The 24,099-nt window shown below is 36.7% G+C and overlaps 3 protein-coding genes and 1 long non-coding RNA gene across 4 annotated transcripts; all 4 read left to right on the forward strand.

Annotated features, from left to right (window-relative positions):
- The first annotated feature begins 3,661 nt into the window (after positions 1-3,661).
- LOC109181054 (ankyrin-1-like) lies at positions 3,662-5,177 on the forward strand. The gene is made up of 2 exons (XM_019330811.1): positions 3,662-4,278; positions 4,876-5,177. Exons 1-2 carry the CDS (start codon positions 3,667-3,669, stop codon positions 5,152-5,154), a joined length of 891 nt encoding a protein of 296 aa, XP_019186356.1. The 5' UTR covers positions 3,662-3,666; the 3' UTR covers positions 5,155-5,177.
- A 5,035-nt stretch (positions 5,178-10,212) lies between these two features.
- LOC109181571 (26S protease regulatory subunit 6A homolog) lies at positions 10,213-14,018 on the forward strand. Its single transcript, XM_019331402.1, has 10 exons — positions 10,213-10,499; positions 10,595-10,711; positions 11,497-11,604; positions 11,749-11,940; positions 12,057-12,248; positions 12,510-12,628; positions 12,807-12,894; positions 13,104-13,223; positions 13,321-13,461; positions 13,695-14,018. Exons 1-10 carry the CDS (start codon positions 10,383-10,385, stop codon positions 13,770-13,772), a joined length of 1,272 nt encoding a protein of 423 aa, XP_019186947.1. The 5' UTR covers positions 10,213-10,382; the 3' UTR covers positions 13,773-14,018.
- Positions 14,019-15,590: 1,572 nt separating this feature from the next.
- On the forward strand, positions 15,591-24,023 carry LOC109181570. Its single transcript, XM_019331401.1, has 6 exons — positions 15,591-16,033; positions 18,370-18,539; positions 20,007-20,065; positions 22,601-22,626; positions 22,705-23,095; positions 23,192-24,023. The coding sequence occupies exons 1-6, from the start codon at positions 15,865-15,867 to the stop codon at positions 23,721-23,723; spliced, it is 1,347 nt and encodes a 448-aa protein (XP_019186946.1). The 5' UTR covers positions 15,591-15,864; the 3' UTR covers positions 23,724-24,023.
- LOC109181574 lies at positions 20,074-22,139 on the forward strand. The gene is made up of 2 exons (XR_002054229.1): positions 20,074-20,554; positions 21,604-22,139. It is a non-coding gene; the product is annotated as an uncharacterized LOC109181574 (long non-coding RNA).
- Positions 24,024-24,099: the final 76 nt, after the last annotated feature.

The raw sequence follows: 24,099 nt of genomic DNA on the forward strand, positions 1-24,099 counted from the left end.
TTAATCTAAATGTTATTTTTGGACCAAGATCCACAATGTAAGGTATACCGTAATCCAATATAGTATAATTTGCCTTTGGATTTTCAAGAAATTATTTATAAAAATGACTTTGGGTTTTCAAGAAATTATTTAATACATCACTTTGGATTAAGTTCTGGGAAAATTATATCATGAATTTAGATCTATGTTGCAATATAAATCCAAGCCCATTAAAATAATATTGTAAGTTTATAAAAAATTTAGATAAATTAAATATGGTTGTTTCCAAGCCCATATATATATATATATATATATATATATATATATATATATATATATATATATATATATATATATATATATATATATATATATATATAGTGAAAGGTTCCCGTGCGATGAATGCATCCCGTGCGGATGTGCGATGGATTAATGTGCGTGAGATTTGTACACAATGTGCGTGAGTGTTGTGCTTAATGTGCCTGAGATTTGTACTTAATGTGCGTGAATGTGTAAAATGCAGCAGAAAATATTGATGTCAGCTTCTTCCCCATTCCCAGTAGCCATTTGTCCCTCCCTGATGATGATGATGCGGAGGCGGGCTATGGTGGTTAAGAATTATGGGAATAATACAACAGAAATCCACACTTAGCTGCTGTGCAAATTTTACTGTGCGTGCGTCATTTATATAAACATTCAACTGCACTGAAGGTAGCTGATGATCTAGAATTCATGGCCAAATTAAAGGAAGAAGTAAATTGAAGGAAGAAGTAACAAGAAGGTTGGGCCTGAACAGATGCTACGACGATGAACATAGTGCCCTTCTTTTGCGCTACAGCATTGTTGATGCCTTTCAACTTTTCTCAATTATTTGATTGCAATTTGACAAAATAACCGAAATGGCAGGCCCCTCTAATAATTTACAGCAGAACATGCAGCACTGTATATATATCTTATAAAACCAAATTCAGTTCGATCATTATTTGAGTGAGTGACGTATATGGTGGTGATGCAAGACTTGACACGCAATTCACGACCACTCACAATTATTCTCTGCAGGTCCGCATCAATATAATGTATGTGTTACTCTTGATTTTTGAATGAATGGATAAAAATGAATAAAATTTTAAATTTGGACAAAATTAGGATAATGCGTTTGACAAATGCAATTTATATGTTAATCCATCCAAAACCCTACTTGCCAAATGCTATTCATATTTTCTCTAAATACATTTTTGAAATTTAAGAAAATATAAAATTGAATATGGCATACGTGTTTGATGTATGGGTGGAACGAGTGAGGTTTGCTAGGGCCGCAGTTAATATTCATTTTAGTATATAGTTGTATGAATCACGATCCAAAAACGACGTCGTTTCACTTTTTTTTTTTTTTAATGCGACCCGCTTCGACATACATTTTTATAACTCATAATGTATATTATTATAACTTATAAAGTACATCATTTTACTTCAGAAGTTTGAAATTTCATTATTCTAACACATAATGTACATTTTATAACACATAAAATACATTATTCTAACTTATAAAATTTAATGACGTCGTAGAGTTTGGACTATAGTTCACATAATAATTTACCCCGCATCATAGAGAATAGAAAATAAGAGTACATGTTCATAGAATTACTCAAAGAAAAAATATGAATAGCCCGCATTTGGCAAATTCAATTTTGCTTTAATTTGGTCAACATATAAATGACTTTTTGGAAAGGAAAATGCTACATTTGTACTCTCAGATACAAAATCTTATGTAGACATTTATGTTGGGACCCACATGAACTTATCAGAATCCGTCATATTACGGAGTAAAATTTAGGGAGTACATGTAGTACAAACTCTTTTGGAAATAAGTTTTTTCTTTTAACTAATTTTATTACAATGTAGTATTTGTTCATACATACTTTCTTAATCTCTCCCTAGAAGCTAGTAATTTAAGCTACTTTACCGAATTGCAATGAGTTTGTCCACTAGCTACATACATTCAAAAGTTGCACATACATCTCAGATCATCTTCATATATATATATATATATATATATATATATATATATATATATATATAGAGTTAATGTCATTTTTGGTCCTAGACTTATTGGGGTGTCGACAATTTTTATCCTCTATAATAAAATTTGCCAGTTAATAACCACTATTATTGATCGTTAGACACTTTTGATCCTCCGTCAGAAAATTCATCTCTTGACCGTCTAATTGAAGGGTAAAGTTGTCTTTTTATGCCATTTTCTTCTAAGTATTCATCTTAAGACTCCGTCAACGTTGCGATAATATCGAGGAAGGCCGCAGAAGTACGCAGAAGGCCGCAGAAGCCGCCTGCGATAATATCCTCGTCGCCGGAACTAGAGCTACCCAACGCCGCCGGACGAAACTTCGGAAATCTACGAACGGATCTTTGGTGAGATTGGTGATGATCATGAAATTGTGTGAAGAAGAATGATTGGTTTTGGTGTCCAGATCCGGAGATAGCAGAGATGAAGAACGATCGAAATTGGCCCCCTTTTTGTACACCCGTCCTCAAACGTATCGCCCGTAATCTGTTCTAACCGGCGAATTCTCGTCCTTGCTTGTTGTCGCTGATGACCCGGACCTCCCAGAGACTAGCGCTGTTAAAGATTGCCGTTCGAAGCAGAGCTTCTCCTAGTCGCAGAAGTACGCTCCGTCAATGAAGCCGCCTGCGATAATATCCTCGTCGCCGCCCCTTGCTCTGCAGTCTGCTGCCGGTGAATCTTTGTCTCCCACCGATACGTAGGCGGTGGAGGCCGCCGCGTCTCCGAAGAAAAAGGGGATGGGCAGACCTCCCGATTTTGGGCGAAAGAACCGGCGCCGCCCTGCGTTTTGCTCTCGAATCGGAATATATATTTTAATCCTCAAAGTCAACTAATCCTCCTTGGATGGAAAATGATTGGGATCGAAAGGCAATCCCCTTGGCCTCAAAGTCAACTAATCCTCCTTGGATTTCTTCCTGGTATCAACTCCCATCTTCTCATAATCTTAGATTCTAATCCCTAATGTTTCTTTGCAAATGCTGGGTAATTGTATTCGTAGACATGAATTGATTATGATACCCTGGAATGGAATCACCTTATTTTTGGAATTTTTTTTTGAATTGACAGTATAGGGAAGGAAGAACATTGCATCTTTTAGTCTTCAGATTCATTCTCGATTTATGTTGAAAAATTACTGTTATTTTTTACTGTAATTGACACTTCGCCTTCGCCTTCTACAGTCAATGTCGAACTGCTACTTTGTATGGGTCTTCCAATTAGATAGCAGTTGCTTCGAATTGGGTAACAAACGGTTCAATTATGGTTGAAATCAACTTCGAATTGGGTAATAAACTGATTGGGGTTGCTATCGTCTTCGAACTGCTGAGTTGAGCTTCGTCTAAGTTGTTTACAAGTAAAAAAATATTTCACTAATAGGATTAGAAGAAGAACGGATAAAAAGACAGGTTTGCCCTTCAATTAGACGGTCAAGAGACGGATTCACTGACGGATGATTAAAAGTGTCCAACGACCAATAACGGTGGCTACTAAATGGCAATTTTTATTATGGAGGATGAAAAGTGTCAATACCCTAATAAGTCTAGGACCAAAAATGGTATTAACTCTATATATATATATATATATATATATTGGTGGTGTATGCAGTATAAATGAAATTCTTCACAAACACAGGGAGAGAGATGGACGATACGGAGAAAAGGCTTTATGAAGCTGCAATTGACGGCAACACAGTCGCCCTACAAGAACTGCTAGCAAACGACGGACTGATTCTGGAGAGGATAACAGTGACTTGTTTCCACGAGACCCCGCTGCACATAGCCGCCATGCGAGGCCACGTTGAGTTCGCAGCTGCAATTCTGGAACGCAACATTCAACTCGCTTCAGAGTTGGATTCCCGCAAGTTATCTCCCCTTCACGTCGCATCAGTGAAAGGGTATGTGCAGATGGTGAAGCTGCTGGTTTCGGCTTGCCCTGAGATGTGCGTGGCGCGCGATCGATATGGCAGGAACCCTCTCCACCTTGCCGCCATGAAAGGCCGGCTTGGAGTTGTGGCAGAGCTTTTGAGGAGTAGACCGGAGGCCGCTCGACAAAGGACTGATTTCGACGAAACTGTTCTGCACTTGTGTGTGAAATACAATCAGTTGGAAGCTCTCAAGATGGTGTTGGAGAGCATAGATGGTGGTGATGATGAGTACGTGAACGCAGTAGATTCTGATGGAAATACCATTTTGCACTATGCTGCTTCTGACAAACAAACTCAGGTATATGTGTGTGTGTTCATATGCTTTTTTTCTTTTTCTTCCTGGCCTCCAATTTATAGCTAGATGGAGTTTCTCTGTTGAGCGGAGGCCAACAAGGGCCAAATCTAATACCATGTGACTAGGGGATTGTTAGGCAAATTCCCTAATTGGTAAGTTCAGTATCCTATATATTATCTTGGCAAATTCCCTAACTGTACTCTCGGAAATGTGTGACGGTATAAGGAAATAAAGTTACACATTCGCTAGCTACAAGTTATAGCTTTTGGTTTAGGGTTGGGGATTCAGCCTTTTGGGGTAAGTTATAGCTTTTGGCAGAATTGTAAGCGCTTGATCTAATAAGTGGTATCAGAGCCAACAATTAAGATTGACGGGTGCTGTTGGGTGGAGGTTGATAAGGACCAAATCCAGGACTATGTAGTTAGGAGATTGTTAAGCGAATACATATAATCGTAAAAAACCAAGTCTAGTACAGTAACTCTTGAAATTAAAATATTTGACTGTATAAGTAAATAAAATTTACGTCTTTGCTATAAACTATAGCTGGATCACGAAGGTAAAGCTATAGGTAACTAATTAACAATATTAAATTAAGTGCAGATTGTGAAAAACTTTGTAAGAAACAAACAAGCAGATGTGAATGGAAACGGAAAAACAGTGATTGATGACACTACATTAGCACAAGAGGAAAGAGAATTATCCCAAGAATGGCTGCAGCTGCCGGAAATTACTGAAGAACCTCCCTCAACGGGCGGAGGCGCCGCCATGGGAGCCCGACACGACACTCCTAACAATCCCCAGGCAACCCATCAAGCAGAAAGGCCGCCGAGAAGAAAGACCGGAGGGGCAATTATGGTGGCGGCCTCAGTCCTTGCATAGATGACATTCCAGGCCGGAGTCACCCCTCCGGGAGGGGTTTGGATAAACAACGATTCCGTTAAATACAAGAAAGTCCCCGTCGGCGGCCGGTCTCCGCCGCCGCACAAGGCGGGGGAATCTGTGATGTCCGATAACCGGCAGGGAGGGTATCAGCATTTCCTGGACGCCAACACGCTAGCATTCATCGCATCCCTCACCGCCGTACTGCTCGAGCTGAGCGGGCTGAACCTGAGATGGATCGACGGGTGTCTCCGGCTGATCATGTGGTTCACCGTTGCCGCTATTGTGGTGACTTACAGCGTCTCCGCCGTGCTCGTCACTTCCCACAATTCCATATCGGACCTCAGCCGAACGGTCAAGATTTGTATAAGCATTTGGTGCATCGTAATGGGTTTGGTTGTCCATGGGAACACCCTTCGCCGTCTTTACATCTCAAAGCCATGGCTGGGAATTGCAAGGCTTGGGAAGAATATAGTGATGCGAGGGAAGAATATAGTGATGAGCAATAATTACTGGAGTCGAGTCCCACAAGCCTAAGACCTGCAACATCCCTTTCTGGAAAGACTGGTCGGGGATTCAATCTTTTAGGAACCATACCGAATGTAGGGATAGGCTGGGCTCGCTTAGCCACCAACCCAGTGTCTTCAAAATAAATATATTTTTCAGTTTTTTTTTTTTTATTTGTCATGGTCAGATCAATTATGTGTTATTTGCTTATTTTCTATAGTATTTCTAAATTTAATTTGGTGTCTTTTAATATAGTTTTTAAATATATAAATTTTATATATTAATATTGTACTTAACATTATTAAAAGTTATATTTGAAATAATAATTTCAGTCAAGTCTTATTAACTGAATTAAACACATAAAATGAGACGGTGAGAGTATATTATAAGAGAGTAACCTCACTCAAAATGACAAGAGATCTACAATTATAACTACAAGATACGAATTTGAATTATTGTTCTCTTAATTTAAATTGATCGGTTTTAAATTTTCTTTGCTGGTTAAAGTCACAAAACAAAATAGCACAAAACTAGAAATTGATATTGTAATTAGAGAAAACGACTCTTAATCTGACGGGCCACACGCTTAACAAATCTACTAAGATCAGATCAATTTTACTTGTACAAGACTCATTGATTTAACTCATTTAAGTAAGGGCAACCCCCATAGGAGGTCCTTCCAAGGATTTTGGAACAGTATAATTTCTTTGGGTCAGCTTTTTACAAACGGGATTGGAGGATTTTGTGAAGTTCTTCCTCCTGCAAACCAAAATTTATTATCAGATTTTATCAGGCTAGTAGTTTTATTTTTAATTTTTAAACAAAGAAAGAATGGTGCTGCCAGTGATCAGAAGTGAACTTCTGCAAAACAACACCGTGATGGTCTTTTGTGAGATTAGTTTCCTTAATTTTTATTTTAATTATATTATTTTTTTAATAGTGCTACCAGTGGACAACGAAATAATGAGATTCAACTATTTTTATTCATTTATGTTTATTATAAATTTATAAATCAAATAAATAAAAAAATAATTAAAATATGAAGATAAAAATGGTGGGTCCATAAAAAATTATGAAAAATTTAAAACTAATGGGAATAAGAGTTTTTGTGATTGTGTGAGATAGTGAATAATGAGATAGATGTTGGAGCCCACAAAATTTTGGGAAAAAATTCTCAATTATTGAGGATGCCCTAATCAGGACTAGCACTTATTACAACACCAATCATGACTTTAAGTAATCATACTATCACGTACGCATTACAACCCCAACTTGACAAAACTGGTAGGATAAGTTAGACAAAGTACAATTTGAGATGGTAGGATAAGTTAGACAAAAGTATAATTTGAGATAATTTAAGGATGTGTTGGTGGGTATGCTACTTATTATGAGTTTTGATATTTATGCTATGGATGTGTTTGGTTCGCATTTGGGAATCGAAATCGGAATCAGAATGTGTATCAAATATTTGGTAATGGTAATGAGTTTTGGTGAAAGTATATTCATTGCATGTTTGGTAGTAGGGTGGAATGAGAATGATTATGCTAAGGATAAATAATAAGATGAAACCCTTATAAAATAAGGGAATGAATTTTTCCATTAATGGGGTATTCAAAACCCACAGTAGTGTTTTAAAAACCAGTCAACCAAACAATAACAATCACTTTCATACCCATACATAGGGATGTCAATTTAGCCCGAACCCGATGGACTAACCCGATAAAAACCGAAACCGACAGGGCTATGATCCGAACGGGCTAGCCCGATAAAACAAATTAGCCCGACGAGCCCGAAATTGATTAGCCCGATACCCGATAGGGCTAGCCCGAAATTAAAAGGGCTAGCCCGACAACCCGAACTATTGAAAATTATTTTTTATTGTAGAAGTGATGTGAAACCTAACATACATAAAATAATTATTATAATTAAAAAGAAATAAATAAATAATATATATATATATATATATATATATATATATATATATATATATATATATATATATATATATATATATATATATATGCCCGAACCGATTAGCCCGACAACCCGACAGGGTTAGCCCGAAACCGGGTGGGCTGGCCCGATTGACATCTCTACCCATACATGAGTGCTAAATCTGCCAACCAAACACACCCTAGTTTGATTCGCACATGGGAATCGGAATTGGAATGGGTAGCAAATACTTGGTAATGGTAATGGGTTTTGATTAAAGTATTGGGAAAATGGTCAAATATCCCCTCGAACTTTAGCTTAAAAGTCAATTAGGCCCCTAAACTTTTTGAAGGTTCAATTACACCCATCAACAATTCATTTAGGTGCAATGAAGCCCCAAATCAGGTTAATGACCTGCTATCACAGGTCATTAGGGTTCAGGCCACCTTCTGACGAATTTTCCGACAGAAAAAAAGTGACCAGCGGCCGACCGACGAAATTTCCGACAAGAAAAGAAGTGTCCAGCGACCGACAAACGGTCGCCGGTCACAAAGAATGTCATTTTTTTTTGTCGAAAAATTTGTCGGAAGGTGGCCTGAACCCTAATGACCTGTGATAGCAGGTCATTAACCTGATTTGGGGCTTCATTGCACCTAAATGAATTGTTGATGGGTGTAATTACACCTTTAAAAAGTTTAGGGGCCTAATTGACTTTTAAGCTAAAGTTTAAGGGTCTATTTGACCATTTTCCCTAAAGTATTTTGCATGTTTGGTAATAGGGTGGAATGAGAATGATTAGGCTAAGGATGAATAATGGGATGAAATCCTTATAAAATAAGGGAATGAGTTTTTCCATTAATAGGGTATTATAAACCCATGCATATTAGTGTCCAAACAATAACAATCACTTTCGTAATCATACCTGAGTGCTAAACCCACCAACCAAACACACCCTATATTTGTTTGTCTATTTTTATTATCTTACTATTGGAATCAAATTCTTTAGTAATTACAAAACTCAATAACCTTTTACCCATCTACTTTTAAACAATGGAATAAAAGATAATAGAGAAAAATGAAAAATAAAATAAAATAAAAAGGTCATTGCCCATGTATTAAATATGGAATTTTAATATATCTATACAAAACTAATAAGAGGCTCCTAACGGAAACTAAAAAATGTTAGGTGTAATTGTTTGTTAAAATGAATTGTTCATACTACTTTACTCTCTATTATATCATTTACTTTTCTTAAATACACATACATTCCGTTGGTGTAAACTTTAGTAACAGAATATTCCGTTAACTATTTATTATTCTTAAATTATTTTCATAAGGAATGTCATATGTTCGAACCCCATCTCATTCAAAATTGACATAATGTTAAGCATATACTATGAATATGTTAGAGTGTATAAAAAATACAATATAAAATTTAACATAAACTTTGGTCAATTAATTAGAATCACGCATTGGGCATTGATGAAACGATACACCTAATTTATAGTATATATTCAACACAGATGAAAAATCATGTCTATTATCATTGTCTTTTGGGGGAAAGAGGATTTGGTTATGTTTTTGAAGCACACTAGGAGATTAGATTAAATCAAGAATTCATTTATGGCGAAAGTGGCAACAAGAGAAAGCATGGATCACGCTAATTAATAGGGGTTTGTACTCAAAAAATTATGCTTGTGTACTATCCAGTGAGAGTGTTTTCCTCTAAAATTGGTATTGTCATATTTATGCATTCTTGAAATATTTACTTTTATGAAAAAAATTATGCTAAAAGTGCAATATCTTGAGTTAATATATATCACCTCCATTAACGTTTGAACCAACAACCTCCCATATGGAAGAGCAATTCAGTGTCACTAAACCACAAGGTCTTTAGCTCTAAAACACTAATTTAAAAGTACACATTGGCATTGGACCATTGTGGTAACTAGTAACATCCCATATGAAAGCGCAATTTAATGTCAGTAAACCACAAGGTCTTTAGCTCTAAAACACTAATTTAAAAGTACACATTGACATTGGACTATTGTGGTAACTAGTACACACACACGCGCGCGCACATGCACGCACGCACGCGCGCACATATATTATTTTCATTTTTATTTTATTTTTATTCTAATTTATATTTACTACCCAACAAAGTGACTCATTATACTTTAACACATTATAATTACCAAGTATTCGATTCCATTACCATTCCGATTCCAATGTTTGAAGTAAACAAACCCTAAATGATTCTACAAATTGATTTCAGACTTGAAGTTTTCTAAAAAAGTTTAAACGAACCAAAACATGTTAATCAATTTTCTATTATTATGATTCAGAATAACACCAAACATGTTAATTAATTTTTTCTAAAAATTATAATCATCAAATATATTCTTTAAAAACATTTTCTCAAGAATTTAATTGATTGGAAAGTACCAAACCCCTCATACAATTTTTTAAAGTCTCTTCCTTTCACAAACAGAATAATTCCTTTTTTTTTTTTTTTTTTTTTTTTTTTTTTTACCTATTCTAATTTATTCCTGGCCCATGGACCTGAATTTGAAAGGCTGCTGCCTTGCTGAGCTTATAAGAAACCAAGTCTAAGCCCAATGCCCCATTCGATTTTCTTGTATTTACTTCAATTACTTGGAGTCTTGGAGACAGAGTCGATTAAATTTGATACTTTCCCAGTTTTCCTCTAATTCCACTCAGATCGATCCTTTGCTTGCTTCTGAATCCCTCAATTTCTCTCTTCTCTATCGCACACACAACGAGCGGGGATGGCAACGGCGATGGTGGAGGACAGCAATTTCGAGGATGACCAGTTGGCTTCGATGTCCACTGAAGATATTGTTAGGGCTTCGCGGCTGCTCGACAATGAAATTCGAATTCTGAAGGTTCTTCTATTAAACAGTTTTGGGTTTTCATTGAATTTGTGTTTTCTCATTCCAATGTATTCGATGATTCAATGTTTGATAATGATGGACATTAGGAAGAGCTGCAGAGAACCAATCTAGAATTGGATTCTTTCAAGGAAAAGATCAAGGAGAATCAAGAGAAGATTAAGCTCAACAAACAGCTTCCTTACTTAGTCGGGAACATAGTTGAGGCGAGTAATTGGTTCATCTTTTTTGTTCATTATTATATATTGAGCACTGCAACTCATATATGTGGAGAAGCTATGAAATTAGGGGTTTCATGGATTCTAGGTTCTAAAGTTTTTTGCTCAACAGTAAATATTGAAACTTCATATTGATTAGCTGGTTTTTTCTTTTGAGATACACTGTCAAAACTCAAGACCTAGATTGTTGGGAACTTGATGAATGTAACTTAGGAATCAATTTTGGGGGGCACTACTCTGATCATTAGGAGTAAAGTATGAGCTTCATAACATGGAATATATTTTATTACATTACATGTGAAAAACCCAATAGGACTTGAATCATTACTCTACATCCTGCTCTTTCAATAACTAGCTTGTAAGCTTAGATTTAATGTGGAAACACTTAGTTTTATTGGGAAAATAAAATCATTAATGCTATGACTTGTTATTTGTGTAAATTTGTAGACTGATACTAAATTTATTCTTGCATGTTTGGTAGTTTCATAGGCCAATACTTCTATATATTTATAACAGTCCTTCCTTGGTGGCATTGCCTTGAATCTTATTGCCTCTCTCTTTAAGTAGTGGTCTGTTGCCTGGTGATGGATTTCATGTGGGCTGACAAGGAAAAGTGGAAAACTATAAGATTCCTCAAGAGTAAAATCATTGTTTTCTATTGAAGAACATAAGAAATTCAGTTACATGATTTTCTGATAAAATAAAAGATGTAAACACTGCCACACTGGTACGTTATCTCTTTTGAGATGCTAATTAATTTTTGTCATTGTCAGATTTTAGAAATGAACCCAGAGGAAGATGCTGAGGAAGATGGAGCAAATATTGATCTTGACTCACAAAGAAAGGGCAAGTGTGTTGTACTGAAAACATCCACTCGCCAGGTAAGATTGCATGTTCTTGTCAATATTTTCTCTTCATGCCTTTGTTGGTATTCCTATTTGCTGAAGTGAGTGCCATTCAGTTTCAATGATGCCTGGTTGTCTTCAGACTTCAACTGATATTGATTTGCTTGTTATGAATTGTAGACAATTTTCCTGCCTGTGGTTGGTCTTGTTGATCCTGACAAATTAAAGCCTGGTGATTTGGTTGGTGTGAACAAAGATAGTTATTTGATCTTGGACACTTTGCCATCTGAGTTTGATTCTCGGGTTAAGGCAATGGAAGTTGATGAAAAACCAACAGAGGACTACAATGATATTGGAGGCCTTGAGAAACAGGCATGTATTTTTTCTTCACAGTTGAACAATTATGTTGTATGGATTAACTGTACATTTTGTTTATTCTTTTAGCATTTAATGTAGAAATCCTCTAATTTTGCTTGGAACTGTTACAGATCCAAGAATTGGTTGAGGCAATTGTTTTGCCCATGACACACAAAGAGCGGTTTCAGAAATTAGGAGTTCGTCCACCCAAAGGTGTTCTTCTATATGGGCCTCCTGGGACTGGAAAAACTCTTATGGCTCGTGCTTGTGCTGCACAAACAAATGCTACTTTTCTTAAGCTAGCAGGTCCCCAACTTGTTCAGGTATTAGATTTCTTGCAATCTTGTTAATATTTATTTTCCATACATCTTTCTTTGCTTTGCCAACACCAAGATATTTGTAAATTAGTGTTTTGATTTTTTAGATAGAATTTGACACATGTATTTTTTAGTTAGATAGTTAGTGTGGTTATTAATAGTATAAGTTTCAATAAGTTTGATATGTATGTGTATATATATTCTGTATCCTTAGATTGATTATGAAAGTTCATTGTTGACATAACAACCATATTATTATGAATATAGATGTTTATTGGAGATGGAGCCAAACTTGTCCGTGATGCTTTCCAGCTTGCAAAGGAAAAATCCCCTTGCATTATTTTCATTGATGAAATTGATGCTATTGGCACAAAGCGTTTTGATAGGTACACTATTTACCTGGCATTTTCAATTGTACTTGAATAGCTTTGTGCCTCCCTATGCAATATTTTTTGCTGCTTGTTGTTGTTATCATTGTCTGATGGGTGAACAAATGGATCACTTTTTTCCTGCTGATTTGATGATTGTTCACTGTAACTGACTTTTTGTTCATTATATGCACAGTGAAGTCAGTGGGGATCGTGAAGTCCAACGAACTATGTTAGAATTACTGAATCAGCTTGATGGTTTTAGCAGTGATGAAAGAATAAAGGTATATTCTTTGCATGATTAAATCCTTATGATACCATCTCTCTGTTTGGTGGTTGTTTGTACTACTGCCAGCTGCCATTTTTCTGGAAGTGTAGAAATACCCTGGCTTGAGATTTTACACGTGTACACAATGGTTGCCTTTTATCGTTAACAAGAATGTGTCAGTAGACTTGTGCTGTTGTTCATGTTGTCCTGCTTCCTGCCCTTCAGGTCATAGCAGCAACAAATCGGGCTGATATTCTAGATCCTGCTTTGATGAGGTCTGGTCGATTGGATCGTAAGATTGAATTTCCCCATCCTACAGAGGAAGCCAGAGCTCGGATATTGCAGGTAAAGCCTTGCATAAGGATATCTCAATAATCTCTCTTTTTTTTTTCCTATTTGTGTTTTGACTTCTATGTAATGCACTAATGCCATGAAATTACAGATCCACTCCAGAAAGATGAATGTTCACCCAGATGTCAACTTTGAAGAGCTGGCTCGTTCTACAGATGACTTCAATGGGGCACAATTGAAAGCTGTTTGTGTTGAAGCAGGCATGTTAGCACTCCGGCGGGATGCTACTGAGGTCTTTCCCTTGACCCTTTCTGTTGTTCGTTAAAGTGTGTGCAAGGGGTTTTGTCGCCCTTGGGTCGGAAATTTGGCATGCCATGCATCCTATAAGCTTTAGGAGGATTTAATATGAAACAAACTCCATACAATTAAATATCAAGAAGTTGTCTAGAAAACAACAATAAACATCCATTTTTTCTTTGTCAATTGTCGCGAGCACTCATTGTAATTTGCTTGAATCTCCCACAGGTTATCCATGAAGATTTTAATGAAGGCATTATCCAAGTGCAGGCTAAGAAGAAAGCCAGCTTGAACTACTATGCTTAAAATGGAATCAGCAAGGTGGGAATGTTACTTGTTAGATTTTACATTTCAGATGAAGAGCATTTAGCGATTACATTTCAAATCCTAGCCTTCTTATCAGGAATGGGAAAGAGAAATTTATGTGCTTGATTCTGTGGTCTGTAACTTCATATTGACAAATTGTTAACTGCTTAGATCTTTTGACTTTAATTTAAGATATTCACAGAAGTGGGTTCTCTTCCTAATTGGACTTATTTTATGATTCTCCCACCAGTGTTGTCCTAGTTTTGTTGCAAAATGGTTTATGCATTTGTTTTAACGAGTTTGTACTTTGTAACTAGAGGTGTGACTATGGAACAATTTTATGACATTAGACTACAAAATTGCTGGTAAAGTGAAGTATAATTCTGTTAATTAGCTTTATACTCTGATTTTCTTTGGATGACAAAGGAAACTTCACAACCTTTTTTGTGTGTGAGTAAATCTTTTTGTGTGTTGAGTAAATCTTGCATTAATCCTAATTGTCAAAGGACCAAAAGGGAGTAAACCAACCTAGGTTGCCTATAGCTGATCGGCTTAAATTAAGGGACAAAGTTTTGAACTCGTGGCTTTGTGATTATAAGCGGAGATCTTTTGTCATCTTGGTTGGGATTACACCCCTTGTACTCCTTGATTTGGTTTTATAGGAGCTCGTGGTTGATTTAAGGGTGGCTAATAAGTAAAAATGACTGTAATTTGACAAAACTAGCATGTATTTAAAAATTAGGACGTTTTTTAAAGTCAAACAAAATTTAGAAAGACATTTGAGAAATGCATTTTATGTTAGTCTCGGTCAACCACAAACGCAACTGGAAGATGCGAGTCTTTTTATTATTATTTTTTTAAAAAATTTGGTCCCCGGCAACCAGTTTTAGTCGCTGGCTTCTCCGACGAAGGAGAATGTGCCCAAACTGGTCGCCTTCTCCTTTGTTGGAGAAGCCGGCGACTAGTTTTGGTCGTCGGTTTCTCCAGCGAAGGAGAAGGCAACCAATGGCCTTCTCCTTTAACTGGAGAAGTCAGCGACTAGTTTTGATCGCTGGTTTGATTGGACTCAAATTGAAAGTGGACCCCATTAATATTTGTAATAATCACTTATTTATTTTCAAGCTATTTTTCAACAATATGTTTTTAATTATGTTATATACGGATATGAATTTGATTCGGATATCAAATGTAAAAATCTTACACATATTTAAAGGTAAAAAATATATTTATCAATTTAAATTAAATATATCCAAAATAATTTTAAATATAAAATTTTAAAATCACTCGAAATTAAATTTGTGTTAATTTATAACATCAGTCTAAAAAAATAAATTTGAAAAAATAAATATTATTAAATAAATTTTTTAAATTGAAAACGGAGACTGAAAATCAAAAAATTAGAAAACAAAAAACATTTTTATGAAGTAAACTGACCATAAGTTTTTTGCTTTGGAAAAAAAAAATAATAATAATTTTAGATTTCAACTCCAACCTTAACACCGACCCAGAGTCTTCCCACTTCTGTTTTTGAGTTTCACGTGATATTCTCTTCACATGTAAACTGCTGTCCGAAACAAAATGTAAAAGAAAAAGAAAAAAAAATGATAGTGCCACGTCAGAGCCGTCAACCACTGGCAGACGCGTCGGGGCCCACATGCCCACGCAAGCTTTGGCAAAAATAAAAAAGTCAAATTGATCGGCACCGTCCTTAAGTCCACGTCATACGGACAGTTAAAGGATAAAAATCGCAAATCTAAGGGCCGTAAAACAGGCGGTGATGAACCCACCCCCCACCCACCACCCAACCCCCACCCCCTACCCCTACTTCCCCTCTAGGCTCTATCCATCTTCCTTCGTCTGTCTGTCTGTCTTTATAGTATTTCCAAATACAGGCCCTCTTCTCATCAATGAAAGCTGTTAATTTATCACTGAATCGAGAAAATACAGATCAAAAAACTTTGATTTTTTATTTTTCTTTTTGCGAGTAAATCAATAAATAATTTTCATTTTCATATATAAATAAATATAGAAAGAGAAAGAGAGAGAGGGAGAGAGAGAGAGAGAGAGAAATAGGGGTTAGGGTTGCGTAGGTATGGGATTGGGCGATATGGATCTTCTGGAAGACGGTGATTCGGGAGGAGGCGGAGAAGGAGGAGGCAAGGCGTCGGCAGCGGTGTCGTGTTCGATTTGCCTGGAAGCGGTGACCGATAATGGGGATAGATCCTGGGCTAAGCTTCAATGCGGCCATCAATTCCACCTCGGTTAGTTCTATTCCTAGCCGTATGTTGCCCGATTATGTAATTGAGTTGGGTGATTTTGAGATCTGATTAATTGTTATCGCTTTTTCGGTGATCAGAATTCGTCTTATTTTCCATTTTTGAAACTTAGTTGTTGGCTTGTTGATGTTCTGTAATTTTAAGTGAATTAAAGTGGTCGATGCACTGTTGCATATGTTCTTCCGGTGTTTAATTCTTTTGTCAGGTTGAATTATTACGTGATGAGAACCCCCGGTATTTGCCCTCTGCTAAAAATTAAAACTTTCCTCCATATTTTCCTCTATGGAAAAGTCTCACATAGTGTTCTGAATAGTGAAAAACTGTATGAATACAAGTGCACAGAGGTTTTCTCATGAGCTGAATAGTCTTTAATGAGCTTATAGGACTAAGATAATTCAATTTTGCATCGTTATATATTGGTTTATGATTTTCTGGGCAACATTTTTGGATTAAAGATAGTAGATAATTATCAATTTAGCTCAGTGGATGTTGTTAAATGAATTATATTTTTATTACAGAGTAGTATTTAGCATTTTCTGCATTTCTCTTGACACCCTCTTTCTCAGGTGAGGGAGACTTCTTTGATTTGATTTTCCTGACTATTTGTTGGAGCTATTGATTTTTATCATTAAATGTGAAATTAACTGAGTGCTTGAAACAAGCTTTTTCTTCTCTCAACTCTCAAGTAGGTGCTCAGTATTAGGATTTTTTAATTTGAAGTTTTTACATAGTGCAAAAAATGGTGTTTTATTTATTCACTATTTGATTTAATTATGAGGGATCAAAATAAACTAGTAACTGGTGGTTCCTTACAATGAAAAATGGATGAGATTTTATCTGTTTAATTCATTATTTACTTGTTTTTGGGCTGATTACCAAGCTGAGGCACAAACTTTGCCTAACTCATGGTAATGGAACAACCAGTTGTGGATCAAACATGAGGTTACACTAAGTCATATAGAACACGTTATGCCGCATCCAATTTTCTGTTACTTCCTGCTAAAGTAATACTGAAATACATGGAATTAAGGTAATGTTAAAACACATGGAAATCTTATATTGGTCTTACTACATGCTTTAGTATTCTTTCTAAGCAGAGGACTAAAGGAAGTTGATCACATTTGTCTTGACTGTTAGCATTACACTGTTATCTTAAATTTGCACCCCAATAAGTACTACTTCTGACCTATCTTACCTGTTTTACCTTCCTTTTTAATCCATCAAAAAACATTATCCACTTCCCTAAAATAACCATACTAGCTTTTTATTTTTCCAAAACTACCCTTATGGATTTCAAAAACTTAATATACTTCTGGGTTTTCTAGAAAAATGAGCCAAGCAATTCTTCTAGTACCCCTTTCTTCTTCAAACCCAAATCTCTTTCCCCCCATCCCCTTTCTAATGGCAAAATCCCCATTCCCAACCCATCTAATTGGAAAAGGGGGAATGATCCCAAACAACCAATGAATTCTAAATAGGAGAAACTAATCACCAAGACTTTTTGGAGATCACTAGTGCTGCTTCAGTTTTGTCAGGAAGTTCCATCATTGTTCTCCAATTGATGTCTCCATTTGCCTCCTGTCTTCACATGTGTCAAAAGACAAATAAGATTAAAGCTTGTCTGACAACTGACAAGAGCACAACGATACACCGTTTGAACCCCAATCTAATACACAACACAAATAGCTCATCGTTTTAGCAGTCAGATATGCATTGTTTTGTGTTGGAATTATTGACAGTAAATAGAGTAAGCATTTCAGATTTGAATTTCTTAAATTTTACAGGATTTGAATTGTCTTTTGGGTTTGGGCGGATAAATGTTGAAATGCGAAACTCTAATCTGAATATTTTGGATGGAGGTAGACAAAAGAAATGAGACTGTATTTTGAGGTTTGATTTCTGACAAATGGAGTCATGGAGGAGAAATATGCTGGTATGGAAGTAGATGGCTTTGTGAAGCATCTTTCTTCCAAATGGAGCAAGGTTAAAAATGGAAAATAATGTGCTTTTTTATTGTTTCCTTAAAATGTATGCAAAAAAGTAAAGTGGACAAACATTACAGGACAGGGAGTAATTCTTGGTCATTCCATTATTGTAAATTGATGCAAAGTTTGTTCTTTATGCAGTTTCATTGTGCAACTTGATAGTGTTGTTTTTATCAAATTTTCATTCAGTTTGGGCTTTGCTAAATGACGCTTTTATATATGGATTATGGATTGGAGAGTTCGTTTCTCATTAATTGGGTTGTACTTTTTGCTCTGTATTGTATAAAGTGAAAAGCAAGTCATATTTTCTTCTCTTGTTTCTTTGTCCACCTTCAGATTGCATTGGATCTGCATTTAATGCAAAGGGAGCAATGCAATGCCCAAACTGTCGAAAAGTTGAGAAAGGTCAATGGCTTTATGCTAGTGGTCATCGTTCATTGCCTGAGTTTAGCATGGATGACTGGGCCCATGATGAGGACCTGTATGATCTAAGTTTCTCTGAAATGGTACATACACAGTTTACATTTACCTTTTGAGCAGAATGGCATTCTTCTAATATTTTTTTGTCGAAATGGATTTACAGCAATCTTTAGTTTCCTTCATGTTGAGTCTTCAAGGTTTTTTGTGGAATTGATTTTACAAGGTGCATGTGACTATGTTACTTGTAAGGTGGTCTAGGATAAAAGACTATGAACTTTGCATAACTAATATAATTTATATTGCCTAAATATGAACAAGGCATCTGTAAACAAGTAACAACTTGTGGTTTTTGGAAAAAGTAAGAAAACTGTGCAATGGACATTATAACCAATATGGAGTCTAAGATAGCAGGAATGTTGTTGGCTGCCAACGTGAGGAAAAGCATACAGAAATGCTACAGTAGATGTGAAGAGCAACAAGCATCTATTAACTAAAGTTTAATAGTAAAAAGAAGCAGCGAAAAAAGTTTTAAATTTAAAAAAGTAAAAAATAAAAAATAAAATAAAAGAGGGATAGGAGGGGGTTTCAGGTTGAGGATTGCTTTCTGCAGCAAATAGGAAGGACATAATGTTTCTGTCTATTTGCTGTGCTGGGTTCATCATTGAGATCATTAATAATGAAAATAAAGGTGACTCGGTTTTTTATAGATCAATCCCTCAAGTAACTAAAAGGCAAGCGGTTTCTGATAATTACAACATGTCGCAAAACTCCTTGTTTGCGATAACAGGAAGTATCCCTATCAATATTTTTATAGGAAGAAAAGAAAGGGTATATATTCCATATATTATAGAAAAAAAAATCTTAATAGAAAATATTTTAATTGGGAAAATATCTATTTTGATCTTAGAATAAAAGTATTTCTAGTTATTAACAAAGTTGTATGCACCTAAACTGTGGCCACACACTGCCAATTGCTACACACTGTCACCAGTGCTGCTAAACATGAAAACCATTGTATTATGTGTGTATGTGTGGTACATCTAATGGGAACAGAGATTGCACTTTGAGATCTCTACTTTATTTCTCTAACCTATGCTACTGAACTACAAGGTCCTCAACATTTATATATCACATATATGTTAATTCCAAATCAATTATGTGCCTTAATCATGAAAACACAATGATTTTAAATCTTTTGTGGATCCAAAAGTTAAGAGCTATCCCTAATTTTTGCTATATATACACACACACACAAATAAATTTTTTTATTACACATGGCTCTAGAATTGCAAAAAAAAGAAAAAAAAAACAAATAAATTTAAACTAAATAAGTCACGGCTGACTTCGCGTCAAATCGGCTGAGTTAGGCGCCTAGTCGGCCGGCTAGGCGGCGCCTAAATGGAAACTCGCCACGGTTGGGCAACGCCTAGGCGTGATTTTTACAACTGTGGTCAATACATAAGTGTAATTATTTTTTTTTGGTAGGGAATACATAAGTGTAATTATTGTATCTACTCTTTAATATTTTTTCCTAATTTATTCGTTGTTTGCAGTCATTTGGAGTTCATTGGTGTCCGTTTAGTGGATTAACTCGACTACCTTCATCTTTTGAGTAAGCACAATTCTACTCTTGAAATTTTTTTATTTTCCTTTTTTTTGTTGAATAGCTGACTTTAGGTCAAACCTGTTAGAGATTGATTACATTTTGTAAGGATTTTTTTTTGGATGGTTTCAATAATCTTCTTCGTCGTAAGATCTTGAAACATGCAGTGAGTAGGGAAAAAGGTTGTTAAAAGACATGTTGGTAACTGTTCAAAGCATGAGTGATTTGACTAACTGAAAGCAAATTAAAAGACATGTTGGTAAAGCTCAAGACAGATGATAACGGGAGATGAGGAATTGGATTAGCAGTGCTAGTCCCAAGCACCTTAGATGTGGATGGAGAAAATTGGAAGGTAGATAGGGGCTAGAGTTTTACCTGTCATATGATTCGTGGCACAGCCGAATCAATAACCCATTTGGAAGCTGAAGAGACTAGGCAAGTATTGGGATTACATGAAGTTGCAACAACTACAATTGAGGCAGTTGATGAAGATTCTTAGTACCTTAGGAACTTAGCATAGTCATCTACAGAGATTAAAATTGTTTTCTTAGAATTAGCATCTGAAGACACCACCATGCGGAAAACCGATTCCTATGATTTTTATTTTGAAGCCTCCAACAATCCTTCTTCATATGCCTTGGCTTCTGGCAATAATGACAGATTATTGTATTGGGATGTTGCCCCTTGGGGGTCCCTACTTTGGTACGATTGCCTCCCAGACTTACTCGTAGGTTTCTTGCTCACAAGGATGCTACTCGACTGAGGATTCTGTGCGTAGTAATCTAGAGAATACATCTGATAGAGATTTGAGCTCCTCACCTAGGATTTAGCTGATTCTAACCGAGGATGGGGTCCAACCAAAAAGCTCATCATAGCCATTTGTTCTCACCTTCTGCTGTTCTTTGATATCCAATGTGAATGACATTAACTCATTAAGGGCCTCATAAGTTTTCTTGAATTCCATAAAATAAGTCTGTAGAGGTTTGTCAAGCATTTTGGCACGATAAAAAGCCTTATAAACATCATAGATTCGAATAATATTGCCCTTACCCGAATACAAAAAATTTAGATATTCTAACAACTATTTGACAGTTTCACAGTGGCTGACGAAACCAAAGACCTCATAATCAATGGAATTTCGTATTTGAAGAAATATGAAATTCTTTTAGTCTTTTCATCATCATGTGGGTTTTGAGGTTTTCAGTCATATGGTCATCTTTTTCAATGCTATGTAGATATTTTAATGGTTTGTTACCATTCAAGGTCTTTAAGAGCCATTGAGTTTGTGTTATGTAATTCTTGTATTGACTGGAAGAATATCAGACACAACTAAGGACTTATTCTCAGCCATTATGCTAATCAAACAATTAACACGAAGCAAACTTGATACATACCCAACTTAGGTAAATAATTTGCAGCCACACATTGTCAACCAAGCCCAGGACAGTGTGGTAGACGAACGGGCGACCCCGGGAAAGGGAGCTGGAGTGGATTCTCGCAACGGAGCAAGGCAAGTGATAGCAGCGGTGCATTGTGGACACTCGCAGTTCAGAATCACCCCTAAACTTGCAGACCGGTTGACCAGCGACTCCTCTGGTGCGGGCAGTGGCTACAAATGGCCCGCAAAAAACCCGACTCGAACTTCTTGCCGTGCGCACAGAAAAGGAAGAGGAAAAAAATACGGATTTTTTTTTTTTCTCAAACCTGAAGCTCTTGATAGTTGATACCATGTAAGTCTAAGAGAAATCTGTATTTCACACACCACGAAGACAAAGGAATGCACACATATATAAGGAAATCAATCCCTAAGGTCCTGCTACTAGTGACTAAATATATGCCCTACCATGTATAATGTCTAACACTGACAATGTGATCTAGCATATAATTACAGATACTCATGTATGCACCTGCAATTTTCAAGATACGAAAGAAGCATGTGCAGCCTGAAGAGAGCTAATTATCCCATATTCCATCAATCCCATTTTGCAATTATTGATCCTATCTCCCCTAGGCATGCGTAGGAGAGTGCCATAATTATCTTCTATTTTATTGCTATACAGATGTGTTAAGAATATAAAACAAATAGCTGTTTTATCATACTTGACCCAGAAGGGATTATAATAATTGTCTTCAATTTGGATGAGAGTGGATTGAAACATTTTAAATGATGCAGCAAACCTGTAATGGTTGAAAAATTATATGGTTGGGTCTGATTTGGGATGGAGCAGAATGTGAAATGAGGGTTCATATTACCGGTTGTGGATCATGGGATAAGTACTGACCTCGTTTGACTGGGTTTTAATCAATCATGAATGTGTTTTGAGACAGTTCTCCATCCTATCTCTTTATCATTCCCCAAATGGAACATGGTCTCAAGAGATGATTAAGTGTTCTGAATATTGAGTGTGATGCAAATAATGGGGAAGAATTTAAGTTTCTGCTCTCTTCTGCTTGCAAATTTCAGTTGTTTGCCGACATGCTTGTCCTTTAATTATTTTCTTGTATATATACTACTAACATCCTCTTCACTTTTTATATTTGCAGTGAAGGAGATTTTGGTTCGAGTGCATGTAAGACTTTGTACTCTTGGATTATGAGTTACTTTTTCATATGTCTCGGTTGTGATAGAAGCTTTTGCATTATTGTAGATCATGATCTTCTAGGGAACCATGCTGTTTTCGCTGAACATACTGCTGCTGTCTCTTCGTCCACTCATCCATGCCCATATATTGCCTATGTTGGTATTCATCCAACATCCTCAAATTCAAGTGGAAGTGTGTCTGATGGTCCTAATTTTAACAATCACTGGAGCAGTTCAGCTGTTCCAAATGAAATTCCAACAACATATGCTTTTCCAGGCATGGATGTCCATTATCATGGGTGGGAGCACCACCATTCATCTTCTTTTCCTACAAGTAGCAGCCGTATTGGTAATACTGATCAGCCCTCCATTCCCTCTGTTTCTCAGAGAGCTGCTAGAACAAACTCTGATATACCAAGACCTGGATCTTTTGTCCACCCATTCCTTGTCAGTCACAGGTAGAAGAAACTATAACTATTCCATGTTAGTTATGGATTATTGACTTAAAAAATGTTTTGCCAACTCAATTCCTTATATATTGCATGCAATTGCAGTTCTGGTCGACCTGGGAGTTCAGTTGCCTCATCAATGATTCCTCCTTATCCTGGAAGTGTAGCTCGGGCTCGTGACCGTGTTCAGGCTCTTCAAGCATATTTCCAGCAACCCAGCAGCAATTCACCTGCTGCCGCCGCCGCTGCTGCTGCTGTACGGACGCCAGTTATGTCTGGTGGTCGGAGATCCAACAGTCACAGGGTGGTCCCTCAAGTTGGGCCAGTGGCATCCTCGTCTGATCAGGCGGCGGGAGGCTTTTACTTCTACCCATCTGCTTCATCTGGAAGGAGCTTTCAAGAAGCAGAAAACCCTAACCGATACCACAGTTGGGAGCGGGAACACTTGCCGGCCTTCAACCTACCCCAGCAGCAGCAGCAGGAGGTTGAAAGAGATCAAATATGGGGGCCATATCACCATGCACAGGCACAGGCAGGCAGTGGGTCTGATTCCGGTATCAGATCTGGCAGCGGTGGTGGCGGCAATTTCCGTCAGAGGCATGGATCTGAAAGGATGCCATCTCAGAATCGGTCATAGATTTGCTCTGAGCTGCTCTCCTCTCCTCTCCTCAATCTTATGATTTATTTAAAAGAGAAAAACTGTGATTACTATGGCTATGGCTGAAACGCACTCTTTATGTATGCTTTTGAGAAAACCATGTATACTGATTGGAAAGGACTGGAGTCCCTGGTTTTAGTGGTCTGTCAAATATGGGCAGATTGCCAGATTGTATACTGTTGTTGGTGGCCCCGAAATGACTCTTTTCTCTAGGCCACATGGATGCATGCATGTGTTATGGCCAAGAGTAAACACTTAAATTGCCTTTGGTTCATAATTTGTTTGGTTGGTTAGTCGACTACACTGTAATTACACACTTCTCCACTCATATTATCTCTTCTGTAATGAGTTTAAA

Source organism: Ipomoea nil, unplaced genomic scaffold (genome assembly GCF_001879475.1).
Source record: "Ipomoea nil cultivar Tokyo-kokei standard unplaced genomic scaffold, Asagao_1.1 scaffold1043, whole genome shotgun sequence".
NCBI lineage: Eukaryota > Viridiplantae > Streptophyta > Magnoliopsida > Solanales > Convolvulaceae > Ipomoea > Ipomoea nil.

Bases quoted from the DNA above. Each gene is read 5' to 3' on its own strand.
- LOC109181054 (XM_019330811.1), top strand. From the start codon at position 3,667: ATGAAATTCTTCACAAACACAGGGAGAGAGATGGACGATACGGAGAAA. The intron at 4,279-4,875 runs GTATATGTGTGT...AATTAAGTGCAG, and splicing joins CTTCTGACAAACAAACTCAG to ATTGTGAAAAACTTTGTAAG.
- LOC109181571 (XM_019331402.1), top strand. From the start codon at position 10,383: ATGGCAACGGCGATGGTGGAGGACAGCAATTTCGAGGATGACCAGTTG. The intron at 10,500-10,594 runs GTTCTTCTATTA...GATGGACATTAG, and splicing joins ATGAAATTCGAATTCTGAAG to GAAGAGCTGCAGAGAACCAA. The intron at 13,224-13,320 runs GTAAAGCCTTGC...ATGAAATTACAG, and splicing joins CCAGAGCTCGGATATTGCAG to ATCCACTCCAGAAAGATGAA.
- LOC109181570 (XM_019331401.1), top strand. From the start codon at position 15,865: ATGGGATTGGGCGATATGGATCTTCTGGAAGACGGTGATTCGGGAGGA. The intron at 18,540-20,006 runs GTACATACACAG...CGTTGTTTGCAG, and splicing joins ATCTAAGTTTCTCTGAAATG to TCATTTGGAGTTCATTGGTG. The intron at 23,096-23,191 runs GTAGAAGAAACT...ATGCAATTGCAG, and splicing joins CCATTCCTTGTCAGTCACAG to TTCTGGTCGACCTGGGAGTT.